General features: G+C 43.6%; 1 protein-coding gene across 2 annotated transcripts in view; it reads left to right on the forward strand.

Moving 5' to 3' along the window:
• The first annotated feature begins 1156 nt into the window (after positions 1-1156).
• Positions 1157-23073, forward strand: part of daam2 (dishevelled associated activator of morphogenesis 2) — a 117371-nt gene continuing 95454 nt past the window's right edge. For both annotated transcript variants that reach the window (XM_024439692.2, XM_024439693.2), the window contains exons 1-2: positions 1157-1360; positions 20013-20102. In XM_024439692.2, the coding sequence (XP_024295460.2) occupies positions 1193-1360; positions 20013-20102 (258 nt within the window). In that variant the 5' untranslated portion in view covers positions 1157-1192. The remainder of the gene's footprint in view (positions 1361-20012; positions 20103-23073) is intronic.

Genomic DNA, 23073 nt, shown 5'->3' on the forward strand with positions numbered 1-23073 from the left:
TGCAAGAGAGATGCATGGCCTCTGGTTAAAAGTAATGGGAATAGTGGGCCGATGTTGTGTCTTACAAATGCTTATAGATTATTATGCTTTGTGAATGATTATAAATACATCTGTGCGTGCGTCTGTGCCTACATGTACAACACCGGTATGGGAGTAAGCATTCATACGCAACCGACCACCTATATCCTTTTCTAATCTCTGCAGCTCGGAAGTCCTCCCGTCGGCTAGTCTCATTGAAAAATCTGCCCTTATTTTGGACTCTGTCACTGAGTATAGCCAGCCCATTGCTGCGCAAACAGAGTCCTTTACCCGTCTTGTCCTCCCCCATCCCCATCTTTTTTTGTGCTGCTTGAGTGAAGGAGCAAACATGGTACGGCCAGCTTTTAGTGCCACTGCCTGTGCCCTCGCCCCACACAGACAGAGGCCTCGTTGTAGGTGGTCGAAGAAGGCCAGATGGGGCCTGTGCGAATGCACAGAGGAGATGGGTGCCAGTCCCTGCAGACCACATGTCAGGCCGCTGTGGCCCATCCCTTCCCTTATACCCCCTGCGCGACATGGAGGGATGGATAGAGCGAGAAGGTGGGGAAAATAGTCTGGCCCCTTGAGTGGACATGGGTAAGGGGTTCAGTGTGGTTTTATAGAAAGAAACGCATCATCATTCTTGGCTCAGTGAGAGGGTTTTCTGGAAGGGAAGCCTTCTTCACTTTTTTACTTTCTCGCTGGCACTTCATTCACGGGTTTATGGCAACTTACTGTAACCTGCTTACCTAGGAATATTGTTGGGGGAAGATCTGGCAAACCTTGTGTCCCATTATATACCAGTACAACAAATTGGAAAGAAAATATAAAAGGTGAGTCAGGGAAGAGGATATGGCTATCAACATGATTGCAGATGAGGCTGTAATATTGATTCACAGTATCCATATATTATTATGCCTGTTTTTTTTACTCCTTTGGAGGTTCTGTGATTGTACAAGACTATCTTGGCGTATTTCAGGCTGTGAAGTTCTCAACAACGATGCAACACACAATGTTGCCATGACAAGCCACCCTCTTGGGTTGTTTAGCCCTAATTCTAGCCTTACCTCTCTTTCTCTCTTGTCTTTCAGATCATGCCCCCTAGATAGCAGCCTCACCACCCCTTTACTCTCCCCCCTTACCCCTCTCGTCCCCTAATCTCCAGTGGTCCACGATGCCCCCGCGGAAGCGGACGCGCCCGGCCCTGGGGTTCCTGTGCTGCTTTGGCAGCAGCGAGCCCCTGGAGATCAACCTGAAGGACAGCGTGCCCCTGCAGTTGCTGGAGTTCAGTGCCCCCATGCCCCCGGCCGAGGAACTACACGCACGTTTCTCTGAACTGGTGGTGAGTTGGGGAGAAAAACATATTTCCATTCAACAACAGCAGGGCTGCCCAACCCTCTTCCTGGAGTCCAACCCTAACCTAACATACCTGATTCAGCTAGTTAAAGGTTGTGTTTCCCTGCTCAGACGTTGCTGACGCATACCAGATCTTACAATGCCTGGATAGTTATTTTACATACAGTGGCGGCTGTTGGGAGGAGCTATAGGAGGACGGGCTCATTGTAATGCCTGGAATGGAATAAATGGAACGGTATCAAACATGTTTGATTCCTTTCCAGGTATTCTGTTCCAGCTATTATACGAATCAACTAACCACATCATATATTATAGCAATCTGGAGGCCGACTGCACAGCTGATGACATGCAACCATTTGGTTGATGCATGCAATGTCTGAGCAGGGGAACGTGATCAAGGTCTTGGTGAGCAGCTGATAAGTAGAATCAGATGTGCTAAAAATTTTGGGTTGGCCTGAAATCCTAGGGCTCCAGGAAGAGCGTTGTGCAAGCCTATACTACAGTATATACACCAGTGGAGGCTTGTGGAGGGAGAAATCAGATGATGGGAGAAATGGGATGAAGCATGCAAACTTTCCTACCATTCCAGCCATCTTTTAAAAATATTTATTTATCAGTTAAGAACAAATGTTTATTTACAATGATGGCCTACCCCGGCCAAACCCTAAGCCGGATGACGCTGGGCCAATTGTGTGCCGCCCTATGGGACTCCCAATCACAGCCGGTTGTGATACAGCCTGGAATCGAACCAGGGTCTGTAGTAATGCCTCTAGCACTGTTATGCAGTGCCTTAGACCGCTGCGTCACTACGATCCCACAACTGGCCGTGACTGGGAGTCCCGAAGGGTGGCGCCCAATTCGCCCAGCGTTGTCCGGGTTAGAGGAGGGTTTGGCCGGTGGCACTCATCGCGCTCTAGCGACTCCTTGTGGTGGCCGGGACCCTGCAGCCTGACTTCAGTCGTCAGTTGAATGGTAATGGTGGCTTCCGGGTTAAGCAGGCAGGTGTTAAGAAGCGTGGTTTGGGGCTCCCGGGTGGCGCAGTGGTCTAAGGCACTGCCTCACAGTGCTAGCTGTGCCACCAGAGACTCTGGGATCGAGCCCAGGCTCTGTCGCAGCCGGCCGCGACTGGGAGGCCCATGGGGTGGCGCACAATTGGCCTAGCATCGTCTGGGTTAGGGAAGGTTTGGCCGGCAGGGATATCTTTGTCTCATCGCGCACTAGCGACTCCTGTGGCAGGCTGGGCGCAGTGCACGCTGACCAGGTCGCTAGATGTACGGTGTTTCAAGAAAAAAAAAGAAGCATGGTTTGGCGGGTCATGTTTTGGAGAACCCATGACTCGACTTTCGCCTCTCGACTTTCGCCTCCCCGTTGGGGAGTTGCAGCAATGAGACAAGATTGTAATTGGATCCCACCCACTGGGGATCCAGGCCCAGCCAATCAACATGAGTTTTTCCCCACAAAAGGGCTTTATGACAGACAGAAATACTCCTCAGTTTCATCAGCTGTCCGGGTGGCTGGTCTCAGGCAATCCAGCAGGTGAAGCCGGATATGGAGGTCCTGGTTTGGTGTGATTACACATGGTCTGCGGTTGTGAGGCTGGTTGGACGCACTGACAAATTCTCTAAAACAATGTTGGAGGTGGCTTATGGTAGAGAAATTAACATTCAATTATCTGCCAACAGCTTTGTTGGACAATCCTGCATTCAGCATGCCAATTGCATGCTCCCTCAACTTGAGACGTGTGGCATTATGTTGTGTGACAAAACTGCACATTTTAGAATGGCCTTTTATTGTCCCCATCACAATGTTCACCTGTGTAATGATCATGCTGTTTAATCAGTGTTGATATTCCACACCTGTCAGGTGGATGGATTATCTTGGCAAAGGAGAAATGCTCACTATCAGGGATGAAAACAAATTTGTGTGCCAAATTTGAGAGCGATGTTTTTTGTGCGTATGGAGAATTTCGGGAATCTTTTATTTCAGCTCATGAAACATGGGACCAGCATTTTACATGTTGTGTTTATATATTTTTTAAGTATATCTCAACAAGCCTTCCTCCAAAGGACCATTCTATGGATTAAATGTGCGTGAAAATCCCCCAAATCTTTTTTTGGTCTGGGTTCCACATCGAATCACTCAATAGTCTTGTCAATCAAATTTTGAGTCAACCAATTTTTAGGCAAATGGTTAGCTCAACTGGTCTTGATGTATGGCCAACTGGTTGACAGGTCGTCTGTATGGGCATCTGCTTAAACGGTCTTACCTACTGGTATAGTTATCTGGATACTTGGTTTGATCCTGCAATCAAATTGCTGACATTTTTTACTTGTTCACCAGACATCAAGTCAATAGGATATCTGGTCATCTGATCATTTGCCTGTAGGACTTTACACCAAAACTGAGGTCATGTTGAGCTGAAGTTTAGCACAACACAGTAGGGAGAAAGTAGTGGGGGAAAATATAATGAAAAACATAACTGAGTGTGTTTCCATGTCACCGGGAGTGAGGGATTATTATTATGAAATGCAGCTCCTTTTTTCACAAAGAGAACTAAGCTTTGGTGGAGTTTGGAGTAGGAGTGACATATCTGGGCCAAACAGTGGCGCAAACCATCTCTATGTTTTTCAGGGGGCCTGGAACTCCACAAATGGTGTCTCCCAGAGAAGTCACTATATAGATTTAGTTCTAAAATGTTTTGGCACTCCAGTAACACTTTATTTGGATAGTCCCAAATAGATCATTTGTAGATGTTCAGTAACTGTCAACAACATTTCAACTAACTACCCTATAACCCTAGCCCTAACCTTAACACTTATCCTAAACTTAAACCTTATCTTAACCCTTATTCTAAACCTAACAGTAACCATGGCAAGCAGTTGCTTGTCAACAGATATGGGACTATCGATATAAAGTGGGGCCGACACCCGTTTTATTAGAGATACTGAGAGTCTGTGTCATATTGCCTTAAGTCCTTTCGGATATGTACACATGCCACTCGACATTTTGTAGTGCCAGCTGAGTAAAACACTGCAAGAAATACATTTATTGATTCAACCATGTTGATCTTCATACACCATCACCGATTGGTCCACAGATACCATGAAGTACAGGCATAGGACATTGTGTCATATTTCGCTAACTGATGTCATTCTTATGTCAAGACCACAGCATATTGGGCTTCGTGCCTCTTGGTTCTTTACAACCTTCTCGGTCTAACCTCTCGAGATCCTTCCGTGCCGTTCGCTAACTCTTAAACAAATCCAAAGGAACCTGGGAACAATTGCAATTGATTTGGACAAGTATAATGGAGACCACATCAGAGAAGTTAATGGATACCACTCATCACAATAGCCATTTAGGGCCGGCCACAGCATTTCCTGATACAGAATGTTTAGCTTCCATTAATTGACTTAAATGGTTTATTCCAGTGTTGTTTTCACAGCACGCACACGCCAATGATTTATATGCCACGTGTGAAAATTTGACTCTGGGTGGAGTGGTGACAGTACATTTTTTTTGTTTTTCTGGCAATTTCATCTTGGGTAATAACATTTAATCATCAAAACAGAATTGCTCTCACTTTTGGATAATTGAAAATGGGCTCTCTCTGTAATTCTGTAAATGCTGTGGGGGGTGTGTAAGTGTGCGTGCTCGCGTTGCGTATGTGTATGCTTGTCTGTGGTGTGCTGGTTTGTTGTGATGCCAGTGTGGTTAGGTGAAATGCCTCTTGAGATTCCTGGCAAAAGAGCCAAAGTGTAAGGTTGTTTGGGGACAACGCGGGTGACATTTGAAATGATGGCAATAGGATAGATGCAGTGGAATTCAGGTCTCTGTTGGCTTCTGCAGTGCTGTAGAAATGTCTACATATGGCTGCCATGTGCACACAAAATGCTCACACTGAGCCAAACTCAACCGTGGCACTACCTCCATACACTGCACAGTGAAAGAGGAGAGAAAGTGAGTGAGAGACCGACATAAGATGTGAGGGGAGAAAAAAAAGAGGTTTGGCTGGGCAGCGAAGAAAGTAAATCAAATCTATTGATTGGGTTTGTAACTAACATTTTTCAAAAAGATATGAAAGGATATTACAGTACAACCTGATTGTGTATGTATTTGTTTTGATTGAAGGTGTGTTGTACTTCCACATTTGACAGTGACAGTATTATGATCTTTGTTTTGATTGAAGGTGTGTTGTACTTCCACATTTGACAGTGACAGTATTATGATCTTGGATCATAGGCTGTTCTGGATGGCTGTAAGTGGGGAGTAGCTTGTTGTGCCTAGCCCAGTTGGTGCGACAACATCAATACTAGTGGGCATCTGACATGGGTAGGGGGCAGATGACAGATTATTTTTTATTTATTTCACCTTTATTTAACCAGGTAGGCTAGTTGAGAACAAGTTCTCATTTGCAACTGCGACCTGGCCAAGATAAAGCATAGCAATGTGAACAGACAACACAGAGTTACACATGGAGTAAACAATTAACAAGTCAATAGCACAGTAGGAAAAAAAAGGGGGAGTCTATATACATTGTGTGCAATAGGCATGAGGTGGTAGGCGAATAATTAAAATTTTGCAGATTAATAACACTGGAGTGATAAATGATCAGATGGTCATATGTACAGGTAGAGATATTGGTGTGCAAAAGTAAATAAATAAAAACAGTATGGGGATGAGGTAGGTAAAAATGGGTGGGCTATTTACCGATAGACTATGTACAGCTGCAGCGATCGGTTAACTGCTCAGATAGCAGATGTTTGAAGTTGGTGAGGGAGATAAGTCTCCAACTTCAGCGATTTTTGCAATTCGTTCCAGTCACAGGCAGCAGAGAACTGGAACGAAAGGCGGCCAAATGAGGTGTTGGCTTTAGGGATGATCAGTGAGATACACCTGCTGGAGCGCGTGCTACGGATGGGTGTTGCCATCGTGACCAGTGAACTGAGATAAGGCAGAGCTTTACCTAGCATGGACTTGTAGATGACCTGGAGCCAGGGGGTCTGGCGATGAATATGTAGCGAGGGCCAGCCGACTAGAGCATACAAGTCGCAGTGGTGGGTGGTATAAGGTGCTTTAGTGACAAAACGGATGGCACTGTGATAAACTGCATCCAGTTTGCTGAGTAGAGTGTTGGAAGCATTTTTGTAGATGACATTGCCGAAGTCGAGGATCGGTAGGATAGTCAGTTTTACTAGGGTAAGTTTGGCGGCGTGAGTGAAGGAGGCTTTGTTGTGGAATCGAAAGCCGACTCTTGATTTGATTTTCGATTGGAGATGTTTGATATGAGTCTGGAAGGAGAGTTTACAGTCTAGCCAGACACCTAGGTACTTATAGATGTCCACATATTCAAGGTCGGAACCATCCAGGGTGGTGATGCTGGTCAGGCGTGCGGGTGCAGGCAGCGAACGGTTGAAAAGCATGCATTTTGTTTTTACTAGCGTTTAAGAGCAGTTGGAGGCCACGGAAGGAGTGTTGTATGGCATTGAAGCTCGTTTGGAGGTTAGATAGCACAGTGTCCAAGGACGGGCCGGAAGTATATAGAATGGTGTCGTCTGCGTAGAGGTGGATCAGGGAATCGCCCGCAGCAAGAGCAACATCATTGATATATACAGAGAAAAGAGTCGGCCCGAGGATTGAACCCTGTGGCACCCCCATAGAGACTGCTAGAGGACCGGACAGCATGCCCTCCGATTTGACACACTGAACTCTGTCTGCAAAGTAATTGGTGAACCAGGCAAGGCTGTCATCCGAAAAACCGAGGCTACGGAGTCTGCCGATAAGAATATGGTGATTGACAGAGTCGAAAGCCTTAGTGAGGAGGCTTTCTCTCTTTGCCTCCGTCTCACTCTCTCTTTCGGTCTCTCTCTTTCTCCGTCTTTGTATTTATCTTTTTCTATCTCTCTTCCTCTCTCTTTTTGTCTCTCTGTCTCTGTTTCCCTCTGTCCTTTTCTCTTTCCCCATGTGTTTCTCTCTCCCTGTCGGTCCCCCAGCAGAGATTAATCTGGGGCAGTTTTAATCCCACCATTCCAGAACTAATGTCCGGCCCAAGACCAGAATCTTGACCCTTGACCTTTGATCTTTGCATGGCAACCTTCAAAGACCCCACCACAAAATAGTTGTTTTAATGTACATTCTAGTTACTATGTTTCATGTGACATTAAACTCGTGTCATTTAGCAGATCCTCAGATTTAAAGTCAACTAACTTGGGATGTTAAAAACCCTACCCTAACGTTTCCCCGGCTGTGGGGGAACGGTCCTTCGAGCCGGATGAGAACAAGAATGTGTTGTGTAACACGGGGAACAGCCCTCCGTCCCCTGAGAGCCCATTGGAGTGACTACCCTCAGCGGGGGCCATGGGATGCACCCTACTTCCTCTTCCCTCTCTTTTCCTCTTTCCCTAGTTGTCCATGTCTGTCCAACTGGCTTCCTTCTTTCCTTGCCCCCCCCTCTCGCTTTCTCTCTCTCTCTCTCTGGTTTCACCTTACTTTCTCTCTCCCTTTCTCTTGCTCCCCTTACCCACCCACCCCTTCCCCATCTCCCTCACCTTCCTCTCCTGCCAGCCCTCCATGTCCTGAGCCAACCCCATTAGCAGGGCTTGATCCAGGGCTCACTTGGACCAGATGGGGGTACACTGTGGCTCATCAAAAGGGTCTGAGGGAAGAATAGCAGTGGGGGGAGGAATTGTGGTGGATATAAGGGTGGAGTTGGCAAATACCAGAGCGGTTCCAAGCCCAAGACACTGATCTCTGACATCTCACTGAGATTAGACTAGTATGGACAGGGAGGACATGTTCCTAGATCAGCACTCTGAGACTGTTGATGAATACGGGTTCTGAGCTTGCTCCAGGGCAAAGACCTCCTGGGATAGGTTGGGAAAGAAGTCTGGTTTAGTCGCTACAGCTTCCTGTTGGTCCTCCCGGGGCCTTATATGACTTCCTTCCATCTTGCCTGTCTTTCCTCTCCTTTCCTGTCCAACCCTGAATGGGCTAGAGTAGAAGATCATCTGTGTGCATGCATGCGCCATTCGTTAGCAGCAAGCAATCTCAATCTTATCCACACATACAGGACCCATATGCCCCGTACACACTCAATGGCACACACACACACACATCTGTCATCAAGGCCAAGCATCATACCTAAAGAGATTGAATGGTACTTTGGCTTATTTTTTAGACCTCCCACTTTGGGCTGGATGTGTGAAAGTGTAGTTTAAACCTGCATAGTCTATGAGCAGAATTACTGTTTTACCTCCATTATCCACAAAATTCATAGGTGCCATTTTTTTCCCCCCTACATTTTCCCCACGTGCACCAGCCCCCTAGTAATTCGAGTTTCAGCCAATGAGCTTCTGCCCCTTGCCATTTGAGTGACGGCTAGCAAGAGGCCTGCCCAGCGTTATCCAATGAGGTTGCAGGGCGGACCAACGGCTCAGTGGACACAGCAGAGAGAGAGGGAGAGAGAGAGCAATGACGTGGTGCACATACAGTGCCTTAGACCCCTTGACTTTTTCCACATTTTGTTATGTTACAGCCTTATTCTAAAATGTATTAAATAAATCAAAATTCCTCAGCAATCTACACACAATACCCCATAATGACAAAGCGAAAACAGTTTATTTTTTATTTTTTTTGCAAATAAAAAATAAACTAATTTACGTAACTATTCAGAACCTTTGCAACGAGCTCAGGTGCATCCTGTTTCCATTGATCATCCTTAAGATGTTTCTACAACTTGGAGTCCACTTGTGGAACATTCAATTGATTGGACATGATTTGGAAAGGCACACGCCTCTTTATAAGGTCCCGCAGTTAACAGTGCATGCCAAAGCAAAAACAAAGCCATGAGGTTGAAAGAATTGTCCGTTGAGCTCCGAGACAGGATTGTGTCAAGCCACAGATCTAGGGAAGGGTACCAAAAAATGTTGGCAGCATTAAAGGTCCCCAAGAACACAGTGGCCTCCATCATTCGTAAATGGAAGAAGTTTGGAACCACCAAGACTCTTCCGAGAGCTGGCCACCCGGGCCAAACTGAGCAATCGGGGGAGAAGGGCCTTGGTCAGGGAGATGACCAAGAACCCAAATTAGTTTCTCTGTGGAGATGGGAGAAACTTCCAGAAGGACAACGATTTCAGCACCACCAATTAGGCCTTTAGGGTAGAATGGCCAGACGGAAGCCACTCCTCAGTAAAAGGCACATGACAGCCCACCTAGAGTTTGCCAAAAGGCACCCAAAGACTCTCAAACCATGTGAAACAAGATTCAACTCTTTGGCCAGAATACCAAGCGTCACTTCTGGAGGAAACCTGGCACCATCCCTACGGTGACTCAAGGCTGTAAATCACTGCCAAAGGTGCTTCTACAAAGTATTGAGTAAAGGGTCTGAATACTAATGTAAATGTGATGTTTCAGTGTTTTTATTTTAATTTTATTTTATATAAATTAGCAAAACAGTCTTTCTGTTTTTGCTTGTCATTATGTGGTATTGTGTGTAGATTGATGAGGGGAAAAAATGATATAATAAATTTTTAGAGTAAGGCTGTAACATAACAAAATGTGGAAAAAGTCAAGGGATCTGAATACTTTCCGAAGGCACTGTCTGTGACGTAGTACGCAATTTTCGTAGACCACATTCGGCTCCTGGGCGCTACTTTCAAAACAATTGGCTGTAATTATACAAATGTTTGACAGTGCATCTTTAACTTCTTGCGTCGAGCCATCCCGGATCCGGGATCGTGAATACAGCCTCAAGCTCATTACCATAACGCAACGTTAACTATTCATGAAAATCGCAAATGAAATTAATATGCTAGCTCTCAAGCTTAGCCTTTTGTTAACAACACTGTCATCTCAGATTTTCTAAATATGCTTCTCAACCATAGCAAAACAAGCATTTGTGTAACAGTATTGATAGCTAGCGTAGCATTTAGCGTTAGCATCAGCAGGCAACATTTTCACAAAAACCAGAATCATTCAAATAAAATCAGTTACCTTTGAAGAACTTCAGATGTTTTCAATGAGGAGACTCAGTTAGATAGCAAATGCTCAGTTTTTCCTGAAAGATTATTTGTTTAGGAGAAATTGCTCCGTTTGGTGCGTCACGTTTGGCTACCAAAAAAAAACGAAAATTCAGTCTTCAAAACGCCAAACTTTTTTCCAAATTAACTCCATAATATCGACTGAAACATGGTAAACGTTGTTTAGAATCAATCCTCAAGGTGTTTTTCACATATCTCTTCATGATATATCATTCGTTGAAAGCCTCCTCTCTCCTCTCAATCACTGGATGACTGCGTGCAGCTTGTAGATTACGCACCAATTTAGACAAAGGACACCGGGCGGACCCCTGGTAAATATAGTCTCTTATGGCCAATCTTCCAATGATATGCCTACAAATACGTCACAATGCTGCAGACACCTTGGAGAAACGATAGAAAGGGCAGGCTCATTCCCGGCGCATTCACAGCCATATAAGGAGACAATGGGAAACAGAGCTTCAAAAATTCTGCCCATTTCCTGGTTGAAGTTTCATCTTGGTTTCGCCTGTAGCATGAGTTCTGTGGCACTCACAGATAATATCTTTGCAGTTTTGGAAACCTTAGCGTGTTTTCTTTCCAAAGCTGCCAATTATATGCATAGTCGAGCATCTTTTCGTGACAAAATATTGCGCTTAAAACGGGCACGTTTTTTTATCCATAAATTAAGAGCGCCCCCTATATCCAAGAAGTTAAGTTACACACACATGCTCACTGAGCTCAATATTTCTCGCACCCTCAATCACTCCTCACCACAATCACACATCCACACGTACTCCTACATGCATACACCTCACACATTTTCATTCCCTTACTATTTCCTCTCCACGTCTCTCCTCACAAAATGAACAAAACTAACATACCTACACACACTCATATATCCTTTTGTCCATTATCAGGCCTGCTCAGCTCAGGATTATTGAGTCAAAAATGATGGGTCTAAGTAACAGTCTATCATAGGGGAGAAAAGTAAGAATTGAACAGATAAGTCTTGTCCGAGCCCGAACTGCCCATAGGGTATCTCCTGTTTCTGTAGTGTGAGGCCGCTTGATGTACAAGCACGCCCTCTGGACAGGACACTAGTCTTTCGCATGGCCCTAACCCCAATCTATCTGTTTAATGCTAAGTGTCAAACAGAAAGGCATCCGTTTCCATTTTTAGAGGCTTTGGTATGGCTCGACTGGGTATTGAACCCCCAACCTTCCAATTTCAGGTGGACGCTAATCACAAGGCCACTGAAGATGGTTTGTCTCTCCTCAAACTACTGATAAAATAATCTACTCTCATACTGTACATCATGTCACACAGTCCCGACCCTTCTAATGCTTCAATGTGGTATACTAGAGGGAATATGACAGTTTCAGAGTTTCAGTTTCTGTTGTATCCAATTCTATGCCAGTGTGTGTGTGTGTGTGTGTGTGTGTGTGTGTGTATCATCTCCCTGCAGGCAGTTCATGAGTTTCTCAGCAGTGGAACAAAGGAATGAATGACACAGTCGAGTAGCTACCTAGCTTATCCTTTGTGGCATGCGCATCTTTCGAAATTGAGAAGGGGAGGGGGCCCGTAGACTTGACTGAAACTTGCAGAGAGAAGGGGGAGGAGCTACCGCCCTGCTTCTGCTCCTCGTTCTAACACATTTTCTCATACATTTCCCCTCAGAACTTAATCGGGTATCTGATGTAATTATGCATGATTTCGGAGACTACTAGCTAGCTAACTCACTTGTCATATCCAATGTGCTTGACACCCATTTTAATTTGTAACATTCAATTAGGTTTTTAGCTGAAATATGAATATAAGTTGGGGTTACGAAAAGCCAGGTATGTATTTTTCTTTTTCCGGCAGCAGGTGTATCAATATTAGCTTTGGTTTATGTGAATTCCACAGGAGCACAGGCCAACGTGGGGGCATACCAGAGAAAGGGTGCAGGAGGTTTCTCGATTCCCCTGTTCGGTTTTGGAGGCGGGAAGGGGTGCCACTGGGGGGGAGCCATGTGATTTTTTTTTTTAGGGGGTGTTGTGGTGTAACTGTGCACTCGTTCTCTCTCTGCCTCTCTCACTCGCTTTCTCTCGCTCTCACACTATTACCTATGTAGTACACTACTTTTGACCAGGGTCCATAGGGCTCTCGTCAAAAGTTGTGCATTATGTAGGGAATAGCATGCCATTTGGGATGCAGCCATGGCCTGGCGAGTTCATGAACAGGAGGCGGAGGCTGAGTGGAGGAACAGGAAAGGAGCTCGCCGGGCCTCTTTCCCATCTGGTAATAATCCAGGACTCTTTTCCCACTGATTCCCGAACTCGCCAGATCATCTCAAAAACATCAGTGGTTTGGACACCGGGGCTCTGACCCGCGAGTAGGCAATCAGCCCAGAGCATCGGAGTTTGTGTTTTTCCTCTCCCTATCCCAATTTCATTCTGCAGTTTATACGTCTGCAGAGAATGCATTTCAGAATGGGTTTCTGGTGCAGGGATGAACTGTATGTGGACTGAAAGCTATATCTGCATCCCAAATGGCACCCTATGCCTCATATAGTGCACTACTTAAACTAGTAAGCAGAATCTATTACAATATTGCAATAGCCTGGCACCACATTAACACTCCTGACTCCGGGCTAAACATACCCTCCATGGGGGTTTGAGCCTCGGCTTCACCGACTGTCTGTGCCCTTCCTACCTGTTTCTCCTCCTCCTTTGTCTATCCCCATGTCTCACTTCCTACTATCTAAAACTTCACTAAAATATACAAGGGAGTTTGCACCTCCGTTCTCCCCCCAAAATCAAATTATAATAATGTCATACCTAATCGGCTCTTAGAGTTAGTTCACCCAAATTACAAATGTACATATTGGTTTCCTTACCCTACAAGCAGTCATTGACAGCCACACCTTGGTTTTGACAGAATATGTCAGCAAGCCACACCTTGGTTTTGACAGAATATGTCAGCAAGCCACACCGTGGTTTTGACAGAATATGACAGCAAGCCACACATGGGTTTTGACAGAATATGACAGCAAGCCACACCTTGGTTTTGACAGAATATGACAGCAAGCCACACCTTGGTTTTGTTTACCTGGCCACTGTTTCAAATGCTAAATTGTTTGCATTTGTGGCACAAATCAAATGAAAGTCAATGGTACCTATATTAGTATTTTTGCACTTGTCCATATCATCTATAAGTAATTTCTTTGTTAGACAAAACATTTTTAGATACTAAACAAAGGATGATTTGGACATGAAGTGCACGAAAATGCCAGCCAGACTAAACTGAATTACCTATATAAATAAAGGTGAGATAAAACAAAAAGTTATATTGCTTCCTATGTCTACTGTATCTCTGCAGCTGGCTCTCCCATTGAAATGCATGGCTTAGAGCTGAATAGCTGAAGACAGGCCCTCTGATACCCCTGGCAGTCTGACGCTTGTTTTCTTGTATATAAAATAATCTTGTAATTCAGATTCTGTAATTGTACATTTTTTAAGATTTTTACTATTGTTTATAAAATGTTACCCCATTTTCTCCCAATGCCGTGATATCCAATTGGTAGTTACGACATTCTCATTTCAACAACTACCCAACGGGCTCGGGAGAGGTGAAGATCGTGACATGCGTCCTTTCGAAGCATGCTCTGCCAAGCCGCGCTGCTTCTTAACACACTGGTCACTTAACATGGATGTCAGACAAACCAATGTGTTGTAATTGTACATTTGAACCCTGATGCTATGCTTAACAATAAAACATGAATACCCTGGCTTTGATTGTCCAGGCCCAGCCCCAACCTTGGACAGGGCCTGGTTGCATGGTTGACATCATGGCAACCTAGTCATTATGGCCCAGATTAGTGGAGCACAAAGCCTGGTGCTTTAACATCTCTCTCACTCACACTCTCTCTCTCACCCCCATTCTCTATCTGTCCCTCTTTCTTTTCTCTCTACTGCTAGAGGGCTCTTTCCAAGACTTTATTTACTTTCTTCCATGGCTGAGATTCATTTCCTGAGCTCATATGCATTTCAAAAGTCTCCGGGAGGGAAGCACCTTGTTCCAGGGTGAACAAATAGTCACCGCAGTGAATACTAAACCCATCAGTGGTGTCGCGGCTGTTTTGCTGCCTTCGGATTCGTTGGCAGTTGACTGTCGGTCCGATGATTGACATATTGACTCACTGTTGAATTTACTGTCTGACTGGCAATAAACGCAGAATGTATCTTATAACACAATGGCATTTTCATTAGTTTATGACCCTGTAGGCTATATGTAAAAACACAAACACTAAAGTGTTCAAAAAATGTTATTCGTGGAGTACCTTTGTTACAACTATGAAACCGAAAGCATATGTGTTGGAATGCGGTAAGAGCTTATTTTTATAACGACAAAAAAATGTATACCTCAACCACTAAGACATTAGTAGCCTAAACATCATAAGCGCCAAGTGTGCTTGTTAAATTGTGAAATTCGGCACAAAAGTAATGATTGCATTATCATGAATATGTGCTGATATGACAGCAGTTAAAAATAGTCAATTATTGTAAGTTCGTGCTTAGGGGGTGTGCATCTTCACGCAATGGCATCAGTTGTAGAATGTCCATGTCACGTTAACAACAAAAGCTATTTTTGCAAGGGATGGGTGTAGAGTCTGCTCTCTCAGTGATGACAATTTGTGTTGATAATCAGCCCGTAGCATTGTCACGGTCTTGTTCTATCCATGTCTCACTGTTTAATTTGGTGGTGGCGCAGGCAACCGCTCAGTGCGCACTGTTCTGGCATTTTTGCATTTAAGCTTCGGTGGTGTAGGTTCAGGCTGAGGCTCAGAACAGAAGAATAATAATCAGAGATGTCATGATTCATTTCTTCCCAACCATTGGAATCGTTTTGATTCAGACTTAGTAAATTATGCACACTTTCACGTTGTACTCCAAGTAGACAGAGTAGACTGATAAGACTTCATTCACAATGTGTGATTACATAATTAAGCATCGTTCTCTTCCCCTCACTATTCAACTCTAAGTTTTGTAGTGATTCATATGTTGATGATGTAAATAATATTTGTTGGTCTGTGGTGTGTAATGAGGAGCAACCAGACGCTGCACTTGACACATTTATGAAACTACAGTACTTATTCCAGTTACTAATAAGCACTCACCCATTAAGAAAATGACTGTAAAAACTGTTAAATCCCATTGGATTGACGAGGAATTGAAAAATTGTATGGTTGAGATGGATGAGGCACAAGGTAAGTCTGGCGGCAAAACATAAGGCAAATTAAGACGTGACTAAACTAAATAAAAATAAACTACACTATGAAACAAAGATAAATTATATAAAGAATGATAGTAAAAAGCTTTGGGGCATCTTAAATGTCATTTTGGGAAAAAAAAGCCAACTCCGCTCTTTCATGTATTGAATCAGATGGCTCATTCATCACAAAGCCCACTGATACTGCAAACTACTACTTACTTGGCAAGATAAGCAACAAACGCTGACACGACACATCCAAGTATTACGGACCAAATTATGAAAGACAAAAATTGTACTTTTGAATTCCATAAAGTCGGTGTGGAAGAGGTGAAAAAATGATTGCCGTCTATCAACAATGACAAGCCACCAGGGTCTGACAATCTAGATGGAAAATTACTGAGGATAATGGCAGACGATATTTCCACTCCTATTTGCCACAAATTCAATTTAAGCCTACTAGAGAGCATGCGCCCTCAGGCCTGGAGGGAAGCTAAAGTCATTCCACTACCCAAGAATAGTAAAGCCCCCTTTACTGGCTCAAATAGCCGACCAATCCGCCTGTTACCAACCCTTAGTAAACTTTTGGAAAGAATTGTATTTGACCAGATACAATGCTATTTTACAGTAAACAAATTGACAAGACTTTTAGCATGCTTGTAGGGAAGGACACTCAACAAGCACAGAACTTACACAAATGACTGATTGGCTGAGAGAAATTGATGATAAAATGATTGGGGGGGCTGTCTTGTTAGACTTCAGTGGAGCTTTTGACATTATTGATCATAGTCTACTGCTGGTGAAAATGTATGTGTTATGGCTTTACACTTGCTATAATGTGGATAAAGAGTTACTTGTCTAACAGAACACAGAGGGTGTTCTTTAATGGAAGCCTATCAAATATTATCCAGCTAGAATCAGGAATTCCCCAGGGTAGGTGTTTAGGCCCTTTGCTTTTTTCAATTTTTACTAATGACATGCCACTGACTGAGTAAAGCCAGAGTTTCTATGTATACAGATGACTCAACACTATACACGTCAGCTACTTTAGCGACTGAAATGACTGCAACACTCAACAAAGAGCTGCAGTTAGTTTCAGAGTGGGTGGCAAGAAATACGTTTGCCGTAAATATTTCTAAGAGTATTTGTATTTGGAACAAAACCCTCACTAAACCCTAAACCTCAACTAAATCTTGTAATAAATAATGTGGAAATTGAGCAAGTTGAGATGACTAAACTACTTGGAGTAACACTAGATTATAAACTGTCACGGTCAAAACAAAATAATTTTGCACGCCCAATTTTTCAGTTTTTGATTTGTTAAAAAAGTTTGAAATATCCAATAAATGTCGTTCCACTTCATGATTGTGTCCCACTTGTTGTTGATTCTTCACAAAAAAATACAGTTTTATATCTTTATGTTTGAAGCCTGAAATGTGGCAAAAGTTCGCAAAGTTCAAGGGGGCCGAATACTTTCGCAAGGCACTGTAGGTCTGTAACAGTTTGGGTCCAGGGTGTCTCCCCCTTTGAAGAGGAGATGACCGCGGCAGCTTTCCAATCCTTGGGGATCTCAGACGATATGAAAGAGGTTGAACAGGCTGGTAATAGGGGTTGCGACTATGGCGGCGGATAGTTTCAGAAATAGAGGGTCCAGATTGTCAAGCCCAGCTGATTTGTACGGGTCCAGGTTTTACATCTACTATCTGGATTTGGGTAAAGGAAAAGCTGGGGAGGCTTGGGCGAGTAGCTGCGGGGGGGGGGTGGAGCTGTTGGCCGAGGTTGGAGTAGCCAGGAGGAAGGCATGGCCAGCCGTTGAGAAATTCTTGTTGAAGTTTTCGATAATCATGGATTTACCGGTGGTGAACGTGTTACCTAGCCTCAATGCAGTGGGCAGCTGGGAGGAGGTGCTCTTGTTCTCCATGGACTTTACAGTGTCCCAGAACTTTTTGGAGTTAGAGCTACAGGATGCAAATTTCTGCTTGAAAAAGCTGGCCCTTGCTTTCCTGACTGACAGCGTGTATTGGTTACAGACTTCCCTGAACAGTTGCATATCACGGGGACTATTCGATGCTATTGCAGTCCGCCACAGGATGTTTTTGTGCTGGTCGAGGGCAGTCAGGTCTGGAGTGAACCAAGGGCTATATCTGTTCTTAGTTCTGCATTTTTTGAACGGAGAATGCTTATCTAAGATGGTGAGGAAGTTACTTATAAAGAATGACCAGGCATCCTCAACTAACGGGATGAGGTCAATATCCTTCCAGGATACCCGGGCCAGGTTGATTAGAAAGGCCTGCTCGCAGAAGTGTTTTAGGGAGCGTTTGACAGCAATTAGGGGTGGTCGTAGATTGTAGGACCGCCGAGGTGTTAAGCATATCCCAGTTTAGGTCACCTAACAGAACAATCTCTGAAGCTAGATGGGGTGCGATCGATTCACAAATGGTGTCCGGGGCACAGCTGGGAGCTGAAGGGGGGTCTGTAGCAGGCAGCAACAGTGAGAGACTTCTTTCTGTAGAGATTAAGTTTTTTAATTAGAAGTTTGAACTGTTTGGGTATGGACCTGGAAAGTATGACATTACTTTGCAGGCTATCTTCTCAGTAGACTGCAACTCCTCCCCCTTTGGCGGAAAATGTTATAGTTGGGTTTGGAAATCTCAGAATTTTTGGTGGCCTTCCTAAGCCAGGATTCAGACACGGCAAGGACATCAGGGTTGGCAGAGTGTGCTAAAGCAGTGAGTAAAACAAACTTAGGGAGGAGACTTCTGATGTTGACATGCATGAAACCAAGGCTTTTTCGATCACAGAAGTCAACAAATGAGGGTGCCTGGGGACATGCAGGGCCTAGGTTTATCTCCACATCACCCGCGGAACAGAGGAGGAGTAGGATGAGGGTGTCCGGCTAAAGGATATCAAAACTGGTCGCCTAGAGCGTTGGGGACAAAGAATAAAAGGAGCAGATTTCTGGGCGTGGTAAAGTATATTCAGGGCATAATGCGCAGACGGGTATGGTGGAGTGCGGGTAAAGTGAAGGTAAGCCCAGGCACTGGGTGATGATTAGAGAGGTTGTATCTCTGGACATGCTGGTTGTAATGGGTGAGGTCACCGCATATGTTGGAGGTGGGACAAAGGAGGTATCAGAGGTATGAAGAGTGGAACTAGGGGCTCCATTGTAAACTAAAACAATGATAACTAACCTGAACAACAGTATACAAGGCGTATTGACATTTGAGAGAGACATACAGCGAGGCCTTCTTAACAAGACTATCAACAAGGCAGGTCCTACAGGCCCTAGTTTTGTCGCACCTTGACTACTGTTCAGTCGTGTGGTCAGGTGCCACAAAAAAGGAGTTAGGAAAATTGCAATTGGCTCAGATTAGGGCAGCACTGCTGGCCCTTGGATGTACACAGAGAGCAAACATTAATAATATGCATGTCAATCTCTCCCTGGTTGAAAGTGGAGGAGAGATTGACTTCATCACTACTTATTTTTGAGAGGTATGACATGTTGAATGCACCGAGCTGTCTGTCTAAACTACTGGCACACAGCTCGGACACCCATGCATACCCCACAAGAGATGTGACAAGAGGTCTCTTCACAGTCGCTAAGTCCAGAACAGACTATGGGAGGCACACAGTCCTACATAGAGCCATGACTACATGGAACTCTATTCCACATCAAGTTCCTGACGCAAGCAGTAAAATTAGATTTAAAAACAGATTAAAAAAACACCTCATGGAACAGCGGGGACTGTGAAACGACAAATATTGGCACGAACACACACACACACACACACACACACACACACACACACACACACACACACACACACACAGTATACATACACATTAATTTAGTAATGTAGATATGTGGTGGTAGTGGTGGAGTAGGGACCTGAGGGCACACAGTGTGTTGTGAATGTATTGTAATGTTTTAAAATTGTATAAACTGCCTTAATTTTGCTGGACCCCAGGAAAAGTAGCTGCTGCTTTGGCAGCAGCTAATGGGGATCCATAGTAAATACAAATACAAACTCACTCATTCTTCCCCCTTTCTCACCCATAACACTTTGCTTCATTTATTTCATCTGTTCTTATACTATATGTGTGAAATTATAGTTTACGTTCAGGTTTGAGGCAATTATCTGGGTGATTAGAGTAATAAAACAATACTATTCATGAGCAGTCCAAATGACTGCTTTAGCGGTCCTAGTGTCAATGAGTTAGACAGTATGTCATCCTTGACATATTATGAAGCCTCAAAACAATAAATGAGATAATCCTATAACTGATTACTTAATTCCTTGATTGACTAATTGATGGATTGATTGTGACTGACTGACTGATTGATTCATTGCCTTTTTTCTGTTGTCACAGGATGAATTGGACCTGACAGACAAGAACAGGGAGGCAATGTTTGCTCTACCTGCCGAGAAGAAATGGCAGATCTACTGCAGTAAGAAGAAGGTGAGTTCTGACACACACACTCACACAGAACATTATTTAGAATCAACTATATTTATCCCATTGCCCTTAGTTGAACACATACACACTATATCCAACCTCATCTCTTGAACAGACTGTTCCCTCGTGCAGCTTCAGATTGTCAACATACAGTCTGAAAGGGGGAATGTTTTGGTTAGACCTCCCTTTCACCCCTTTCTCTTGACATAATGTCCTTCCTTTCTCGTACCATAACAGCACTGGCTTACTCTGTGGTCAGGTCTCCGTGAGGAAACTACATTCTTGATAGAAAAAAGTGTGCTTGGACCCCTTGCTCAACAGCAAATGAAATAAATACACAGGGTGTGCTTTCCAAATGGCACACTATCCCCTATGTAGTGCACTACTTTTGAACAGAGCCTTGTCTCTGGCGCCATTTGGGACATGGACATGAACTTCCCAAAGTCCTTTTGGGGAGAATCATTTTTGGCAAAGCACATGCTTTTTTTGACCATGCACATGTGCCCCTGTGTTTGCAGGGCCGTCTCTAGCCTTTTGGTGGCCCTAAGCAAAACATTGCAGTTGTACAGCTGATGTATTACAATTCTACAAGTTCTGCTATGGGGTGGAGAGACATTTTTGCAGTTTTAAAGCAAATTTCCTGCAATTTGACACATTTTGTAATGACTAATGCCGTGTTAATATGATATCTGAGTGAGAATGACTAACAAAATCAATGGGGCCTGACATCCCAAATAATATCCCCCGGCCAAAAAGGGTCCTCCTCTGCATCACAATGGGATTCCATGAACTACTAGCGTCCGTTGCTATATCAACGGTGTGTTGACCTAATGATTCGAATTTTGGAGAACATTACAGCCTAAATGACATTCTTTTCATCATCACTATGCAAACAAGGCTGATTTCCACGACAATTTTACTGTTTAAGTTTTGTTTAGCTAATAAAATGAAAACATTACTTCTAACTACGTTTGGGTACCTTGTGAACATTACAACATGAAATCCATGTCTTACACGCTGATACTTTTCGGAAATGGCAAAGAAAATATGTAATCTGCTTGACACATTAGCCATTTACAGCAAATATCCACTCCATTCATATGCAAATCTGTTTTATTCATAAACTGGCTTGTCTGGCTGTCATGTTTTTATTTGAACCTGCCCGTCCCTTATCTACACTGAAATAATATTTCAGTAGTCCTCTATTGTGATACATTTTTGTCCTATCTCACATAGATAATTAGTACACCCTTGTGGTTGAATATTTATGTATATATTGTAGGTCCTAGGATACGACAATGAATAATGTGGAACAAATAAATACCATCAAAGGATACCTTACAACTTACGATAACGAACACCTTGTGAAACAGCTGTGAAAACCAACCTGGCACTATTTAAGATTTTAAGATTTAAACTTTGATTGTTTTTGGTACAGTGTCATTCATTTATTTTCACCCCTCAAAATTGTACACTCACATGACAATCAGACTAAAATACTAAATTCTTGTGTGTGGAATATAGAGGAGGTGGTTGCTGTGTGGGTGGGAGGTTAGTCTCGGAAGGGGGACTTGAAGAGGGAGACTGCAAAGTCCAGGCACTGCTGCTCTATTTGTTCTGAGTGTTTGCAGTGCTAGTGTTTATCGTTCATCTGTGTATCTCACATATTATGTGCCCAGTATGATAGAGCAAAAAAACTTTCTGAGCAGATAATGACAACATGACAATAACAGTAGCTGTAGATCATGTAATGAAACGTTGGAGCGTGCTTGGTAATGGAGGACCTCAGGTGGATCCACGTCTGGATGTTGGGTAGAATTCCTAGATCCTGGAGAACAGGAGCAGAGTTAAAGGGAACAGGTGGAGGAGACAGAGACGCAAACACACAGGTTACACTTTACTGCGAGAACATTTGGAGTAGTGCAGTGTTAGAAATGGGCGATATGTACCTTTCAAAACTTCCCGGAACATGTGCTATGGTGAAACAAATTTGATAGGCTTGATCTCCGGCGCCACAGTCTTTGCCCTCTCAAACTTCTGGCAGGCTAGAATGACCTTTAAGCAAAAAAACACATTGAAACATTTTGTGCTTTCTGATGTGACATTCATTGAAATCATAATCATTTCAGATATAATAGAATGTGATTGATCAACAAAAGGTTATTTCACTTGCCCCAGCTGTCCACCTCCTTGACAATTCCACATCAGAAGAAGCGTAGGTTAATTTTGGAAATCATACGTTTCTCTCCAAAATGGCCAGCATGGCCTCCTTCTCCAACTTAGTAAAAATCACCAAACAAGTTGGAAGATAAGTTGTTGAAACAGTCGAGTCTAAGTACATTTGCACTGCTGTCTAAATCTCTCTTTCTCTCTCTCTATCTTGTTTCTCTCTCTCTCCATCTCTCTTTGTCTGTCTTCTACTCTTTTCCACTCTCTTCCCACCTCTCCCTCTCTCACTTTCATTCTTCCTTTTTCACTTTCTTCCTCCCCCTCTTTGTCTGTCTAGCGAAGACACCTAGTTAAAGGCATTTGGAATTACCATAATTGCTTACTCTTATCCATTTGATTGATCAGGTTTAACTTATAGCTAGACACCTCAATATGACAGACATATACAGTTGACGTCGGAAGTTTACATACACCTTCGCCAAATACATTTAAACTCAGTTTTTCACAATTCCTAACATTTAATCAGAATAAAAATTCCCTGTCTTAGGTCAGTTAGGATCACCACTTCATTTTAAGATTGTGAAATGTCAGAATAATAGTGGAGAGGGATTTATTTCAGGTTTTATTTCTTTCATCACATTCCCAGTGGGTCAGATGTTGACATACACTCAATTAGTATTTGGTAGCATTGCCTTTTAATTGTTTAACTTGGGTCAAACGTTTCAGGTAGCCTTCCACAAGCTTCCCACAATAAGTTGGGTGAAATTTTGCCCATTCCTCTTGACAGAGCTGGTGTAACTGAGTC

This window comes from Oncorhynchus tshawytscha, linkage group LG12, assembly GCF_018296145.1.
Source record: "Oncorhynchus tshawytscha isolate Ot180627B linkage group LG12, Otsh_v2.0, whole genome shotgun sequence".
NCBI lineage: Eukaryota > Metazoa > Chordata > Actinopteri > Salmoniformes > Salmonidae > Oncorhynchus > Oncorhynchus tshawytscha.